The sequence below is a fragment of the Danio aesculapii genome, chromosome 3 (genome assembly GCF_903798145.1).
Source record: "Danio aesculapii chromosome 3, fDanAes4.1, whole genome shotgun sequence".
NCBI lineage: Eukaryota > Metazoa > Chordata > Actinopteri > Cypriniformes > Danionidae > Danio > Danio aesculapii.
In genome coordinates, this window is record NC_079437.1 from 53,067,911 (window position 1) to 53,085,266 (window position 17,356).

Below are 17,356 nucleotides of genomic sequence, written 5' to 3' on the forward strand. Positions count from 1 at the left end.
GTCTACAGTCGTTGCATAGAATAGAAACTGTAAACAATATGCTCAAATAACCGTAACATTACAACACTGAAATAAGAGCTTGCAATTTATCTGTCAGTCAGATGTGCATGGAAGTTTCCATATAGCAACAGCTGTTGTAAACAAGAATGAAAAAAAAAGAAAGAAAAGCAGTGTGTTATTTAGTACTAAAAAAAGATAATGTCCTCCACTTCATGCATCTGTTATCATTTTTTTTCTATTCAGGGTGGCTCTCAAATCCTTTTATCGTGCACAACAGAATTCAGTAGCATGCAATGCTAGAACATGAAGTTTATAAGACTGCTTGTTTTATATACTTTAGACACAAATCTGCATTTAAGTATAGTGTGCATATAGTTTGCATTAGCTGCAAAACTAAAGTGTAGGAAAAAAAGATATCAGTATTTGTCAGTCATATTATTTGACTTGCAAGATCACAGAATAAATAAATACCTTATACTGAAATCAATAAAAAATAAAAGGCAATGCAATGAGTAATTTACTTCCTTTATTTGGATGTTTCAGCATGACATACCTTAACTAGTAGGAAATTATTATTATTATTCCAACCTAAATTTAGAAAGCCTAAAAGTAAAGGATGCTTTATAGGCCGTTTTATAGAACTGTCACCTAAATATTTGTTCTTAGTTAATATATGTACACTAGTGGTCAAAATTTTGGGGTCAGTGGAATTTTTAAATGTTTTAAAATAAGCTTCTCCTGCTCACCAAGGCTGCATTTATTTAATCAAAAATACAGTACAAATTGTAAAGTTGTGAAATGTTATTGCACTATAAAAAACTGCTCAAAAGTAGTTTCTAATTTAATTTAATCATTTATTCCAGTGATTTAAAGATGAACTTTCAGCTTCATTACACCAATTTTCAGAGTTACATGATCCTTCGGAAATCACTCTAATATGAATTTATTATTATTATTATTATTATTGTTATTATTATTATTATTATTATTATTATTATTATTATTATTATTATTATTATTATTATTAATGGTAATAAAAGCAATAATAACTGTAATAATTTCATTTGAAACTACATACAATAAGAAAGCAGTTATTTACATTTTTTATAAATATTTAACAATTTAACTTTTTTTTACATTTAATAAATGTCGCCTTGATGAACAAAATCACTTTCTTAATAATAATTAAAAAAAAAACATAAAAAAAAAACTTTGCCCAAACTTTTGACCGGTAGTATATATATTTACTACTTTATGTTTGAAAAATTTAATAGACTTCAATAATGTCCATCCACTTTCTATGCACCAAGTAATGGATGGAAAATATAGATCACACCTATCAGGTATTGGTGAACCGTTTACAACCTCTGTAAGGCATTTGAAAAGTGCAACAAGCAAAACTTGGTGGATTTACCAAAAGAAAGAACAACAATCCCATGATGTAATGTGAATGATAAAATTAGCAATCACTTTGTTGAATATGAACATAGAAACAACCAACGTTATCTCATGGCAATTTGTAATGTTTAGCGGCTAATTCATATGAGTTTGTATAATCTCATTTGTGCAATTTAGTACAATTTTCCTATCCTCCAATGATGGTTGGGTTTAGGGGTGGGATTTGATGCCACAGCTCCTTTTAAATATTAAATTGTTACATTTCCTTGTGAGATTAAGCTGGAAACATAGTTTAAACAAGCAAAAACTGAAATGAGAGGGTAAAACTAGCTAGTTGAAAGTTGAAAAAGTGTGGGCTAATGGCATCAACAAAAACATATCCCATTTTAAGAGTATATAAGTATATCGACTGCTTTAAATTAGTAAATACCCCTTCAACTTTCTCCAATTACAAAATAACGATCACTTGATCATGAAATCCCAGAAAAACAGCTAACACTTTGCTAGCAATAACTGCAGCACAGACTGCAAGTGGAGTTCATGAGTCCAGTGTCAGGAAAACACTGAGCGAGAGTCCTGTGTGTGTGTGGGTAGTTATTAAAAAGGGATTCACTGCTCTCCAAAAAGAGCAGTCCTGCCCATTTCGGCTTTGTTAAAGACCACGAGAAAGTCCAGACACATGTAGCGGAGCTGCAAGATACAATTTGAACTTTGCAGTATAAATGGAAAGGTTATTTTTGTCCACGGCAAAATGGTAAATCCGGACATCAGCTGTGCCATATGGTGGTGGGAGTTTATTATGATTTTCAGCTTGAACTGGATGGCTTGTGGTCTTTTTGGGCTTAATCAATCTTAATTGTACTCAGTAAATCTTGAGAATACGTGTCTGCTTTGTATCCAGTCTCACGAGGCATTGTATTATCTGCTGCCTGTCAACAAGGTTAGGTGACATTCAAGATCATTATTACATGACATTTCCTCATTTCATTGGCACTGCCGCTGTAAGATTCTGGAGGAATTACATTTTATTTCTTTCTCACAGCTAATGAGAAGGATGGCAGTAAACCCGACTTGATTTATACAGAAAAATGTACTGGTGAATGTCAGGATATCCATCCATGAGGTGTAGCTGAGCAGTGTGTAGGTCGTGCATTGCAATGCTAATGATACTAAACACACACGATAATCAATAATGGAAAGGCACAAGCGGAGAAATTTTGTGTTTTCCAATGGTCAAGTCAAAGTGCTGACCTTTTGTTGAATGAAATGTTGTGGCATGACCTGTATTAGGAAATTCAAGCAGGACAGCACAGAAATCGCAATGATTGCCAGAGAAATATCTCTGGTTTTGAGACTTTTTAACAAAGTATCAAAAAGTGGTCAGGATAACAAATGATTGCCTTTGTTCTGATTGAAAATCAGAGCTATTCCACTAAACATTGAATTGCAACCCTTTGAAGTGAAAATAAAAATACAAATGAATATAAACACACACGGGTGTTTATTCCACTGTTGCAATCCTTGATAAATCAGGCAGTCAGCTAAAAGAAAATGAAAGAATGAATAAAAACACATACATACTTGTATACATGGTTTACAGGGACACTCCATAGGCATAATGTAAAAATTGCTTATTATATGGTGCTACCCCTCCCACAGCCCTAAACTCAAACCTCACAGGAAACCTGTATCAAAATTTTTATGTCAAAAGACCCTGTTAAGTATGATTTTACGCGCTTTGAATTACAGGGACACATGGTGTGTCCCTATAAACCATCTTAATAGAGTAAAACTAGATCATACCCATGTCCTTATACAACTTCATGTCTCTGTAAACCACATATACCTGTACCTGTACACACACACATACACAAATTTATTGTACACGATTCGGTTAAGTATGTATCTCAATACTGACCTCACAATTCATTATTATCTTGATATGGTATTTAAAAAAAACGTTACATTTTAGTATTATTACTATTATTTCTCAAACATATGAATAAAAAAAATGATTATATTATGTAGCTTAAAACAATATATTTGGTATAGACTTGGGATGGGGACTTTAAATTGGTCCTGGTCCTTAATGTACAGGGGAGTTATGGCATAAGAATACAACTTATCATTCTGAATATACATATGCACTCTGTCATGGACATCTGTGAAAGATATAAATGGGATTTGTCATTTTCAGATACCCTCCTGCATTATATCCAATGTTATATAGAGTAGTTATCCACTTAAGTAGTTGTTAAATTACGCTGTTAATACAGGAATTGGATCTACAGACAAGCAGCACGCACAAATTTCTGTGTTCACTATGAAAGAATAAATTATATTAAATGCTTGTAATAATAATAATACCACTATTTGTGGTATAGTCAACATAGGCTCATTCTGAAATCGTAGCCCTATATACATTTCTGGAGATCGTGAATTATGTAACCAGAAGTACGTATGGCAGCATTTCATCTTTAAAATGAACGCTACGGGGTGGTATAATGCCGTTCCTTTTCTTGCTCAACAGCTAATTGCTTACCTCCGTATGGACGGCTTTTCCGCTGTTACCAGTTTGTCTGGTAGTGACTAGGGGGTTCGAGTCTGGTGAAGAACGGTTCCAGAACGCGGCTAAGACATAAACAAAAGCTAAAAAATAAAATAAACAAGTAAATAACAGGGTGAGAATGTGGTTAAATCTGAAAATGTGGTAAAAATCAAGGGGAAATTCTTTTTCTGGATTGCTTTTTTAAAACACTGCGGTTGGGTTTAGGGAAGGGGGTGGGCGGGTCAATCGGTGCTTTTTAAAACACTATTGGTTGGGTTTAGGAAAGGGGAAGTATGGGGGGATCGGTCAGTTGGTCAGTCAGTAAATCAGTCAGTCGAAAGTGACCTCTGGTAGATTTGCACGAGAACAGCAGGAGCGAACGGCACTCGCGAGAAATTTGACATCTGAAAAAGCATACACAGCGGCCTCTGGTGGATTCGCGAAAACAAAAGCTGTAAAAAACGTAGCTCCTGGTATGTATTTTGCTCTCTCCAGAAATGTATATGGGGGTACGTAGTCAGAATGAGCCTGGGTTGGATATGGTCATTTAAATGTTGCATGTGGCTCCAGCCATTTCTGCTGAAGTGAGTGCATGTCGTTAAAATTTGAGATTCATAAAAAACGTATGCATGCAATGCAATCATAATTGCAACATGTGACTTTTGACGATGCACTGAGGTCTTTCAAAGCAAAATGATTGCTTTGTGCAACAAAATAAAAACTATTTACAACTTTAATACATGTTCTTCACAGCCTAGGCAAACAGTTCTGTGGTAAACAAACCCCCAAAGTAGGGCTGTGCGATTAATCGAAATTTGAAACACTGCAATTAGTTAATCGCAAGAGGCTACGCTATAAAATAAATATGTATTATTTAATTTCCCTGCCCAGAGCAAATGCGTGACTGCCGTCTGTGTTTAACAGTCTTACTAGCCAATTGAGTGAGCACACTTTCGTTCTGCCCAATCAGAATTGTGCAACCGAACTATGCGGCACCCACAAAAAAACAAAAAAAACAAACAAACAGGAAAGCGCGGACAAGGGGGATAATGGCGTCTGCTGCTTCAAAGGCATTAATATTAAAGAAAAACAGCACTGGTATTATGGGAATATTTTGGTTTCAAACTTCGACACCAAACATAAACAGGTAATTTTTAAGAGCTGTCGCAGAATTGTTGCCACGGTTTACAGATTATTGAGCTGAAGCTTGACTACAAAATTAAATATCAAATGAAATTGCAATCACAATATCTGTCAAAAAAATTGCAATTAGATATTTTCCACAAATCGCACAGCCCTACCCCCAACTACGTCAGCGTGATTTTGCAGCCACAATGCATCATGATGCAATGTAGTACATGAAGGAGGAATTCACATCGTTAGATTAATTATACCTCATAAATAAAGTTAGCTGACTTTTAGGAAAAAAAAGCTTAATATTATGAATTATATCATTAATATAATTAATATATTTTCCTGATAATAAGATGTATTGTTACATCCCTAGCACACACCATAAATTCCCCACATGTGGGTCATTGTGCTCAATGAGAGTGCGTAAAAAACAATTTCTAAATATTAATTGCTCAATTAGATCTTCAGATCGGCACATTTCTGTATGATACTTCACTAATGAGTATACAGTACAAGTGCTAATGACAATTTTATCGTGAAGAACCACTCGGAGGCAAAATCTACTCAGCCAGAATTGATTGCTGTCCCATTCAACATTTACTGCTAGAACAGTGGGAGAGAAATGCTCTTCAATAAACATCTAATTCAGGCACATTAACTCTGATGCTGTCTTTATACGCTTGGAAGTGGGAGGTTGAGTTCCTGTGATCACCGAATAGAACTGCTTTAATAACACGACCTGATTCTTCAGATTGAACACACAGGGGGAATGTGGAGATGGGGATGCACCATGGCTGGAAAGGGGGATGAAATGGTATGATGAATGTGGTTACCTCAGTTTGGCTGGCAGACAGCAGACTATCCTGTTTCTGGAGGATTTTATTCATGCGGTCAAAGAAGTCTCCGTTTCCCCTGGCAACCCTGGAAATAGAGACGGATCAGTTCAGTTGCGAAACATTTCACCCTTGTTTACATTTAATTACACGATGTGGCTTCAAAAAGAGTTTCCCTTCCAGCCGAGTCTGAGCTGAATTTTTTATTTATTTCTATTTTTTGTTCCCCCTATCTCTGCTTCACTGTAATCAGTATCGCATATATGCTGAAAGCTCATCTGGACCTCTGGAGTGCTGCTCATTCACACTAACAAGATACGATGAGCAACGCTGAAAAATCTTTGACAGGCTTCCAGCAAACGCTTGTTTTGGGTTGGCATGTAATTACTTGAACATAGATAAATAGAGAAGTGGTAATAAACTGTCAAATTTAGGCTGAAACCGAGAGCGGTGCTGACACACAACAGGATGAGGACAAATTAGCAAGAAGCTTCTACTTCCAGACATTTCAACAGAAGTAAATACTATTCTTTGTTACGCAGTAAAGCTAATCTGCTCTATTATAGGCGAACATTAATGTAATCAATAAGACTTTGTAGCAGTTGTAATGACTTAACAAATGTGTATATATTTCTACCAAACATATGTGAACATATATAATTCTTTTATGCCAAAGATTATTGAAATATTATCTAAAGATCATCTTCCATGAGGACATTTTGTAAATTTCCTTCTGAAAATAAATCAAAACCTATTTTTTATTACCAATATAAATTATTAACTTGATTTGCACAGATTTGCAGGCAATTTTCTTAATGTTTTGATTATTTTGAACCCTCAGATTCTATCTCGGTCGAATATATTGTCTTATCCAAACAAACCATACATCAATGAAAAGCTTATTTATTTGCACTTCATCTCTCGTCTTTTACTAATGGTTAGATGGACGTGGCTAAGCAAATTGTGCCCAAGTCATCAAACTGATGACTTGAAAATGAACATTTCAGAGAGAAAGGTGGCCATTCCAGTTGACCAGTACTAAACCAGCAATCTTAATTTTAACCTACCAACTTCTTTGGACAAATTTCGTTGGAGAACATTCCTTTCATTGCTCCACTAGTTGACCAAACCAAACCCGCACCAAACCAACAGCTTAATCTTTATCAGCTTTAAGTTCACACCCACTCACTTTAAAAAATCCTTAATCATATCCTGAAAAAAAGATATCCTGAAGAATGTTGGAAATATGCAGTCGTTGACATCAATATTAGGACCAACAATACTATGGAAGTCACACTTTATTGGAATAGATTACTCAAAATATAAATTCATTATGTTATTATTTACTAATTCTCAACTGTTTGAGTTTCTGTCTCATTTTGAACACAAAGGATGAAATTTAGACTAATGGTGTCAGCCATTGACTGCCATTGCATATTTTGTTCTTGCTATCAATGCCAATGGCTCCTTTTTTCCTTTTCTTTCTTGAGATTATCTTGTTTTGTTTTCAACAAAAGAAAGAAAATCGTTAAAATGTCGAACCATTTGAATGTGAGGAAATGAAGAGGAAACTTTCATTTTAGGGTGAACTATTCTTTTAACCTTGATCAACCAGCAATCTTCAGATAAATTGAGCAGATGAATATTTTGCTGCCTCACTAGGCAACGAGTACACAACCAGCATACTAACCTTGACCATTCAGCTTCTTCAGATAAATCTCACCGATGATGAACATTGCTTTAAAACTCCACTTAACAACCAGTATTAAAGCACACATATTTTACTCTATCTTCAAGATTTAATATAAGTCTTTTGTGTCTTCAGAATGTGTCTGTAAAGTTTCAGTTCGAAATATCCATCAGGTTATTTATTATACCTTTCAGAATATTAGAATTTTCAGCTCTGAGCACATTGTAGCTGTTTTTGTTGCCTGTGCCTTTAATGCAAATGAGCTAGATCTCCCCACCCATCGTTCCCACATGCCTGTCAGAGTGTGACTCAATCTCCGGCTGCATCAGATAAACAGCATAGTGACAGACATGAAGAAAGCAGATCTCATGAAATGTTTGTGAGAAATGCAAGAACTTTCACAATGATTATTTTATGTATTTGTTGTGGAGCCTTTCACACAATGTTCTTACAATGTTCACAACACACACACACAGTGTGCATGTTTAACTTTGGACTTTTTTTGCAGGGCAAATGTGACAGGACACACGTTAATATCCACTGCAGCACGGATATCTGTTATGTTATTGTACAAAATAAACCTGATTTAACGTCCACAAACCAGAATTGAAGCGTCATCTTTTATAATTGTACTGACATGCGACTGTGGTGATGAATTACGTAGCGATTTTATCATCTTAAACTTAACTTATTACAAACATGCACTGTTTTAAAAAACCTTTTAAACTTGTAAAACTCATTCGTGATCACATTTGATGATGATTGATGATCACAGAGTGCTGAACAGATCTTTTAATCCCAGTGGCTTTGCGCACATCCTGTGTTGTGGATATGATTATACGCGTGACTATGGAGACATGTTAATACACGTCTGTCAATCAATTCGGTGAGTGGGAAAAAAATCGCACTCCTACGTCACATTGTGGCTGGCCTCAAAATGGGAGGGATTTGGATCCTACACTCGGGAACGTCAGGAAATTAAGAAAAGAGACTTGTTGTGTTTATATCACTCCAATATGACTGTGGACACACTATACGTACACACAGTTCTGTCAAAACAGCTTCCAAAAGATGATTTTCATAAAAGGTGCCCTTTAAACAAGCAACTTTTTAATACATCTTTTAATGAACCTGATTCTTCAGATAAATGTAGCTGCAGAACATTAATTTAATGTTCCACTTGTCAAACCAACACCAAATCAAACACTAACCAGCTTGGTGCATAATGAAAATTCATGCTGCTCTTTTGGACAAGGCAGGTGATCCGTCACTTTACACAAGTAAAAAAATAAAATAAAATGGGATCAGAAACCACATGCTGCTCAGCCAAGCGAAACAAACGAACACGGTGGGAAACACTGACAGCAGATTTCAGAACTTGTTGCAGACCTTGTTGCTTCGAGTTTATCTACAAAACGCCTGCGCTCACTGGGGATTGAGGTGACAGGCCTCCCCGTCCCACTGACAAGCCTGAAAATCAACAGCTTGAAGCGCGTCCCCGCCAAAACGGCCTCCATGGAGATTAAAAAAAGAAAGATGATAGACATTTTCCGTAGTCATTAGAGTCACTGCCGCACCGCTTAAACATCATCAGCGCTACAAGTATACAATTGCGCCTCGCCGCTTCTTACACACTGTCCAACTTCATTTATCTTATCGTGAGGCGATCTGGGGAAAGGGGGTGGGAAGTGGGTGAACTCTTGGACCCCTGCCACTTGCTAATTTTCCAGACACGGTCGTCATGGTGATGATAGGCCGTTCAATGCGGGATTGGTTGGCAGAGAGCAGCACCTGGGGAATATCGCACATCTCTCCTGCTCTGCCCTTGCCTGACTTCAGCAGAGTGTGGAGGAATGAGCGGGGAACGCATTAGTATGGCCATACAGCTGTCAGACCCCCTCCCTTGGTGAGCTCCAGCCCTCCTGTCTCTCATTATTTATCCAGCCCACAGCACTCCAGACCATTTCTTTATCAACATCATCACAGCAGGTGAGCATTAGATACCTGCGCCCCCAGATATCCAACAGAGCGCTTCTGGGATTCCCTCATAAAATGAATTAGGCATGACACTTTGAGTTCGCAGACAACCCATATAAAAACACGCTCAACGAGGCCGTCTATTATATCATTGTCAGATTAATCTAGGGCCGTCTAGACAGCTTTGTTGATTCTTTTGTGAAAGAAAATTGGTTCATGAGATAGCTTTCATATTTGAAATGTTGGGTATAAAAAGACGTTAGGTAAAAGGAAGTGGTTTTACATTATTTGTTTAAATTATTTGGCTAATTTCATGAACTTTTGTTCAAAGATTGCAAATATATGTCAGCAAACCCCAAAGTATCAAAGCTGAGCTGGTTAGCATAGTCTAATAAATGGATAATCATAATACACGTTTCACTCCATTGATTTCTATTCATGTATGCAAATGAGTGAGATGGCAAACACAAGCTCATGCTAATTTTATTGTGTACCAAAGTTCAGTTTTGGTGAACTGTGACCTGCAAATTTGTATCATGTATCATATCTTGTTGTGTATCATATATTTAATCAGATTTTTTATGTTTTGTTTGGTTTATATGCATTTATCCAAGAATAATTTCACTGAAGCGCCTACTGGTAGATACTATTAGTAAACAATATGCATCTTTCTCGATTTGCAAACATTCAAAAGGAAGGTTCACGCTTTATTTTGATGGTCCGTTTGTTGAAATAAAGTTATATTGCATCTACATGCTAACTAATTCTCATTAGATTATGAGTAGACTGTTGGGTTAGAATTAGTTTAAGTTGACATGTACTTACAAAGTTTCTTACAGTCGGTTAAATGTCTGTTGAATGAGCAGTATTAGCAGATATTAAGCAGACAGTCTACTAATACTCAAATGGACCATCAAAATAAAGTGTTACCTATTGTTGAGATTATGTGGATACTTGCAAGTGTTCTATTTGAGGACTAAATATGTCTACTTTTTAATACATCATTCAGAAGGTCATTCAAGGATTTGCACTCATTAAATAATTACTTTTGTATAGCTTTATTTTACATCCTTAGGGCATACAAAACACAAAGGTTTCGGCACAAATACGATGGCTCAGTGGTTAGCACTGTTAGCACAGCAAGAGGGTTGCTGGTTCAATTGTTGGCTGGGCCATTTGGCATTTGTTTGGAGTTTGCATGTTCCCCCTGTGTTCGTGTGTGTTTCCTCTGGGTGCTCCGGTTTCCCCCACAGTTCAACGACATGTACTATAGGTGAATTGGATGAACTAAATTGCCTTAGTGTATGACTGCATGTGGGAATGGGAGAGTGTATGGGTGTTTCCCAGTACTGGGTTAAGGCTAGAAGGGTATGCGTAAAACATGCCGGAATAGTTGGCGGTTCATTCCATTGTGGTGACCCCTGATAAATAAGGGCCTAAGCTGAAGGAAAATGAATGAATGAATAAATCAATGAATGAATGAACGATTGAATGAATGAATGAACATGTCATGCATGCTTGGACTCAAACCTGCAAGCTCTGGATCAAGTCTGACTCTCTAACCAATAATAATACATTAAATAAAACAGTTTCAGATAAGAATATTCTTTAACAATCCACTGTAGAAAAACATCACCTGCATCTTGAATGGCTTGCAGTTGAGTTGTGTGCAAAGTAGGTACAGTACATGCAATTTTTTCCTTTATTAATCTGAAAAGAGACTCATATTTTTGCCATTCTTATGCTGCCATCAGCTAATCAACACTGCATGAGCAGCTCCAGAGTCATTAGTCACATGTCATTTACAGCTCATGCGATTGGCTCAAAAGGTTGTGACCCCATGAGCACAGAAGGCAGAGTCTGAATCACATACTTTTCTCGAAGTCCTACACATTCTTGCCAACCATGCAAACTGATTGACAGCCAGAGGCTGTTTCTGATTGGCTAGTTTCAGAGACTGCTCCTCTTGCTATTTTCAGCTGTTTACAAAGCCTAGCATACTGTCATAGAGACAGGTAGTGACATATAAGCCAGTGATATCTGTCAGATACAGGGAGATTTTATGGGTGGTTTTTACATTGCTCAAAGCATAGCTCTCTCCCGGGAAAAGACCTTAGTCCTCCCCTTGAGAGCTTCAAACAAGATCTCCACTCCAATTCAATCAGAATTTGCCATCAAAGTCAGAAATTCTAATGAACAAACTCTCAGAATGACAAATCATTATAATTTCATTATCTTTTTATAACCATAAGGTCTGTTCACACTAAAGGTGATGGCTATAACAATAATGATGAACATGTCCTACACTGAAAAAAACTACTCAAAGATGATACTTTGGATTTACAATTTTTTTAAAAGGTAAGTGGTTGTAAACAATTTCATTGGGCTGAATTTAAACAAACAAATTAAGCTGAACATTAATACATTTTATTTGTTTGTTTAAATTTAACACATTGCAACAATTTTGCCGGCAACATTTTTTTTTCAGAGTAACATCATATGAAATATAAAAGCATAGCAGAATCTACACTCTAAACCATAGCATTAATGACAAAATGGAATAGCAGTGGAATCACTACCAGAATTTTCAGTATAAAAACACTGACAGTCAATCAGAGACCATTTTGTTTGTAAGAGCGTAACGTGACCCTGGACCACAAAACCTTATGTTAGTTGAACAGATATATTTGGCATTACCATTGTACATGCACTGAAAAAAAAAAATTCTGCAAAATTGTTGCAAACAGTTTCTATGTGTTGAATTTAAACAAACAAACAAACAAATTAAGATAATTTAAGTCAATTTAATTTGTCTAAATTCAGCCCAAATAAATTGTTTACAACTACTTACCTTAAAAAAAATGTAAATTCATGGAATCATCTTTGAATAATTTTTTCAGTGTATATTAACATACTTCAAAATACATTATATGGGTTAAACTTAACATCTTTTATGCCAAAAATCATTGAAGTATTAAGTAAAAATTATGTTCCCTGAAGACATTTTGTGAATTTTCATTGCAAAGAGCTTAATTTAGGCCATTTTAAAGGAGATTTTCTCAATATTTCTTAATTAAATTTTTCCCAACCCCTTAGAATCCAAATTTCGCAATAGTCATGACCAAATTTGGTTTAATCCTAGGAAATCATACAGAAATGGATTTGTAATACATAAATAAGGGGGAGTCAGAATTATATGATACAAACTCAAAATTACAAGACAGAAACACAGAATTCTAAAATGTAAAATTAAAATCGCATTACTAAACTATAAACTATGAATCCTAATAAAAGGGCAGAATTCTGATATTGAAAAAAAGAGTCAGATCTCTAAAACCTAAACTCGAACATCTGAAGACAAAAACATGAATTCAGTGAAAGAAACTTTCTGAGGAACTACAGTATTTTTTCCAATCTACGAAGGACATAAACATTGACAGCCAATAAAAATCCATCCTGCATTAAAAAGCAAACTCATTTAAAGTGACAGACAACACAACTGCAGTGTACTTATAAATTAGAATAATAAAACAATGTTAAGATCCATGGTGGCACAGTGGCTTAGTGGTGAGTACTGTCGCCCCACAGCAAGAAGGTCACTGGTTCGAGTTGGCGTTTCTGTCCGGGTTTCCTCCGGGTGCTCTGATTTCCTCCACAGTCCAAAGACATGCGCTATAAGGGACCTGAATAAACTAAATTGGCTGCATTGTATGAGTTTGTGTCTGAATGTGAAGTCTATGGGTGTTTCCCAGTAGTGGGTTGCGACTGGAAGGGCATCCGTTGTATAAAACATTCTGCTATGGTGACCCCTGATAAATAAAATTAATGAATGATTGTTAAGATACACTGCTGTGGATACACACACACACACATATATATATATATATATATATATATATATATATATATATATATATATATATATATATATATATATATATATATATATATATATATAGTTGCTATTTTATGTTGTCGTTTGTAAATGATTCCACATTTGCTTCTGATTTTATTTCTCCTTTGTAATCTGAACTTCTCCTGAGCTAATAAACAGTGACCTCTAAGCTTTAATGTTTTTTTTTCTCTCCGTGTGTTGCTGAAGATCAACAAGGTTGCTGTTTAAAAGTCATGAACACTGCGAGTCTGTTCTTGGCTTTACATCTCCAATCAAAGCTTTTAAACCTTCCTGTGCTGTTATTACTTGAAAAGTGATTGCATGGGAGGCATGGATTATTACAACTTCTGTGATTTATACGAATGCAAGTGACACACACACACACACATACACAGGCACAAAGCTTATTTGGCCGTCCACATTCATGTTGCTAGGAAACAGACTTTTCCATGAAGCTTTTTTTTTATTATTTTAGTAATATTGTTTATTTTCATTATTCGGACTTCAAAGGTTGCATCGGAGGGTGAAAAAAAAAATGAAAAACTAAATTATTTACTGACATATCAAACATACACACTCAGATACAAGTGCATGAGCCTGCCTTCAACTAGACTTCATAGGCATAGAAGAAAAAGAAAAGAATTAATTAATTACAGTCTGGCACTTACGAATCAGATGAAAGCCTGGCGAAATTAAATGTTAAGTATGCAATAATCATTCTTTGGTCGGGGCGACATTTAGAGACAAATCATTTAGTCTGGTCGGTGCGGAAAATAAGAGTAATGCTCTCTTACACAACAGGAAATACAAGTCTGGATGGAGCTCATTACCTCTGATTCCATTCGGGCCCTTTCAGGTCGTACCGCATGCGATTGTGTTAATTTCTAATGCTTCCGCCAATCAAATGTGTTCCTCGTGGCTTTTTTCCGTTCACAGTGTTCTGTGGGCGCATCATAATAAGAGATCTTTCAGCTAACCAGGTCATTTAGATGTCTGTCACAGCGATATGAAGTTACACATCGAGCCTCTGACTGCTGTTTCCAACAACAAGATGATTATTACAAGATGATTTTGGCTGCTTGTTCTAACTACGCATTTAAAATAAGTTGAAACAACACAATTCTTATATTTTTGGGGGACAACGTAATTGTTTCTTGTTCAATCCAAGTAAATTTGTCAAAACGATTAAGTAAACTTTAAATTTCTGTTCATATAGACCTTTTTCTTAGAACGCCAAATTACCCATTTTGCTTTGCGTGTATGCGTGAGGAGAATGCTAAAAACTTCCAGTCGACAGCTGATATGTATAAAGAGTCACATTTGAACAGCTTTGAAATTATAGTTTTAAAGAGCCCCTATTTTGCATTAAAAAAGGTCATATTTTAGTTTTGGGGGTCTCCAACAACATGCTGATATGCGTGCAATGTCAAAAAACACTTTCGTTGTCTTATAATATGCATTTATTTTTACCTAATTATCCCAGCGACTCCTATATGAATCAATCAGTGATTTATTTGTTTCCAAACTCCTCCTTAGCGCGAAGCTAATCTGCGCCGATTGGACCGATGACCCAGTCTATTGCAATTGGTCAACTGGGTTCAGCACAAGACAGAAAGAAACACCCACCATGGCTACAGTAGCTACAGAGCCCACTGCAGGAATGCAATAAAGCAGTGCAGTTAAACACCAGCATATACTCTACTCTTAACCCCAACCTCAAGTAATAACAACGACACACATTCAGTGTTAATCCACACAGTGGCAAAAGCTGAATTAATTAGAAAATTGACCGCGCCGCGTGTGAGGAACAGCTGATGGTGGCCATAGCAAAGGTAAACAGCAGAGGATCGCCAGTTTAGAAACGCATTTAAATCGGTAAAGGAAGAAGCACGTGTCGCGTTTCTAACATAGTTTTGCCATCTGTTAGTGATGGTCATCTTCACGTCATGATCAGTCCCGTGATCCCCTGCGCCTCCGCTAGTGTCTGAAGTGAAAGTGTGTTCACATTTTACTGGAACTAGAAGTACATATTTGGTGATTTACCATATCGACGTCGATGCGATCAAACAAAAGATCCGAACCTAACTCGATTCATTTATTCGACTCTGAGTTAACTATTTCGCTAAAAAATCAATAGTTTTAAACACTGTGCACTTTCAGATTTAAACCTCTGCTGGATGTTTTCATTCACTGAATGTCATTTTCAAAAATCCATAATAGAGGCTCTTTAATCTTTTTTTACTTGCGTTTAACGTCTTTAAACTAATACTGCTGTTGATCAGTGCCACCTCCTGGACTGATCATTTTAAAAATGCGATCTAATGGGAATGAAAACAACTACTGCAACAAATGTAACCAACCCAGACAAATGTAATTCACCAAAATGTAAACATTTTAAAATGACAAAAAACACATACTACACAATACAAACTAACTAGATAAAACATAAACAGCTCGTGATTAGAATCAACATGCAAATCAGCCGGGTATAGTATCAGTAACATACTTTTATTGGTAATTTTTGCAAAATTAAAAATTTTAATTGCATGGCTTACATTCCAGCTATTTTCATGCTAGTAATATGGTTTGCTCTTTATAATGCAGCGATGTATTGTGTGTGTGTGTGTGTGTGTGTGTGTGTAGTACATTTTAACCATACCTGTAAACCCTCCCGTTTTTCCCAGAATTCTCCTGTATTTTACAGTTTTATCCTGCTATCATCTCGTAAAGGTATTTTCCCGTATTTCTCCCGTATTTTCAGTCTTTCTCTGAAGGGGAGTCATATAACAGTCACAAAACAGTCATATAGCGGTGCGTGACTGTCAGTTGACGCGCTCCATAATGATAAATAGAAGCTGTTTCCCAAATGGATTCTGTACATGTGGTTTGAAGCGGAGCGAAAGTCTAGGTTTTGGGTGCGTGTTTGAACAGACATATACACACAATTAATAATAATAACAACATCTAAAGATGTTGATCTTGGTGGGTTTTTCTTTTTCTTTAAACAACCAATTTTGTCTTAAATGAGCAGTCAATTCAATGAGATTGAATGCTTTCATTATAACGTTGGATGTGTGCATTTTTAAAGTGCCCCCTCTGTTATTTAATGTAATCAAACGAAAAATCCAAATAAATGAGATTCATTCATTGCTCTTTAATCAGAATGTGTTATACAGACATACAGTGAATAAAAGGTTAATGAGGTTTGATAACTTGATTCTATTTCTTTATAATAGCTATTAATTTTAATAAGCTGAACTGTTTGTTAATTTATTTGCTGCTAATGTATACCATTTAATTTTTCTTTTATAAATAATAATAATTAAAGCATATAAATTAAAGCATATAATGATGTCAAATTATGATGTCAAAATTATATTCGGTGAACAAAGTGAACAAAATCCAACGTCGAGCCAACATCTTAAACCAACGTCAGTCATATTGAGGTCAAATACTGACATTTATTCGTCAGGTATGGCAACCAAAATTCAACGTCTGATAGACGTCAGAGTGGTAAAGTCCACACAACGTCAAGTATGCAATAACATCAATAGACATTGATATTTGGTTGATTTTAGGTTGGACAATGAACATTGCAGTCAGCCTGATGTTGGGTTCTGACGTCAACCCGATTTTCATTGCCAAACAAAATGCAAACAAATGTTGGTCTACAACATCAATTTATGTAATGTTGACATCCTGTGCCTGCCTGCAGTGGAACTTTAAAAACATAGTTCACCCCAAAATTTAAATTTAGTCATTACTTATTGTCAGGATCAAAAATGATGCAAAGACCCAGAAAGATTCATTTTCAAAGATTTAATGTTCTTGCAGCAAGAGAACAAGACAGAAGAAACTCAAGAGGTTCCATTCTGGTTTCT

General features: G+C 35.9%; 1 protein-coding gene across 1 annotated transcript in view; it reads right to left on the reverse strand.

The window, feature by feature from the left end:
- baiap3 (BAI1 associated protein 3) overlaps window positions 1-17,356 on the reverse strand; it is a 123,093-nt gene that overhangs the window by 55,648 nt on the left and 50,089 nt on the right. Inside the window, exon 3 of the mRNA XM_056454231.1 lies at window positions 5,914-6,001. Coding sequence (XP_056310206.1) covers window positions 5,914-6,001 — 88 coding nt within the window. The remainder of the gene's footprint in view (window positions 1-5,913; window positions 6,002-17,356) is intronic.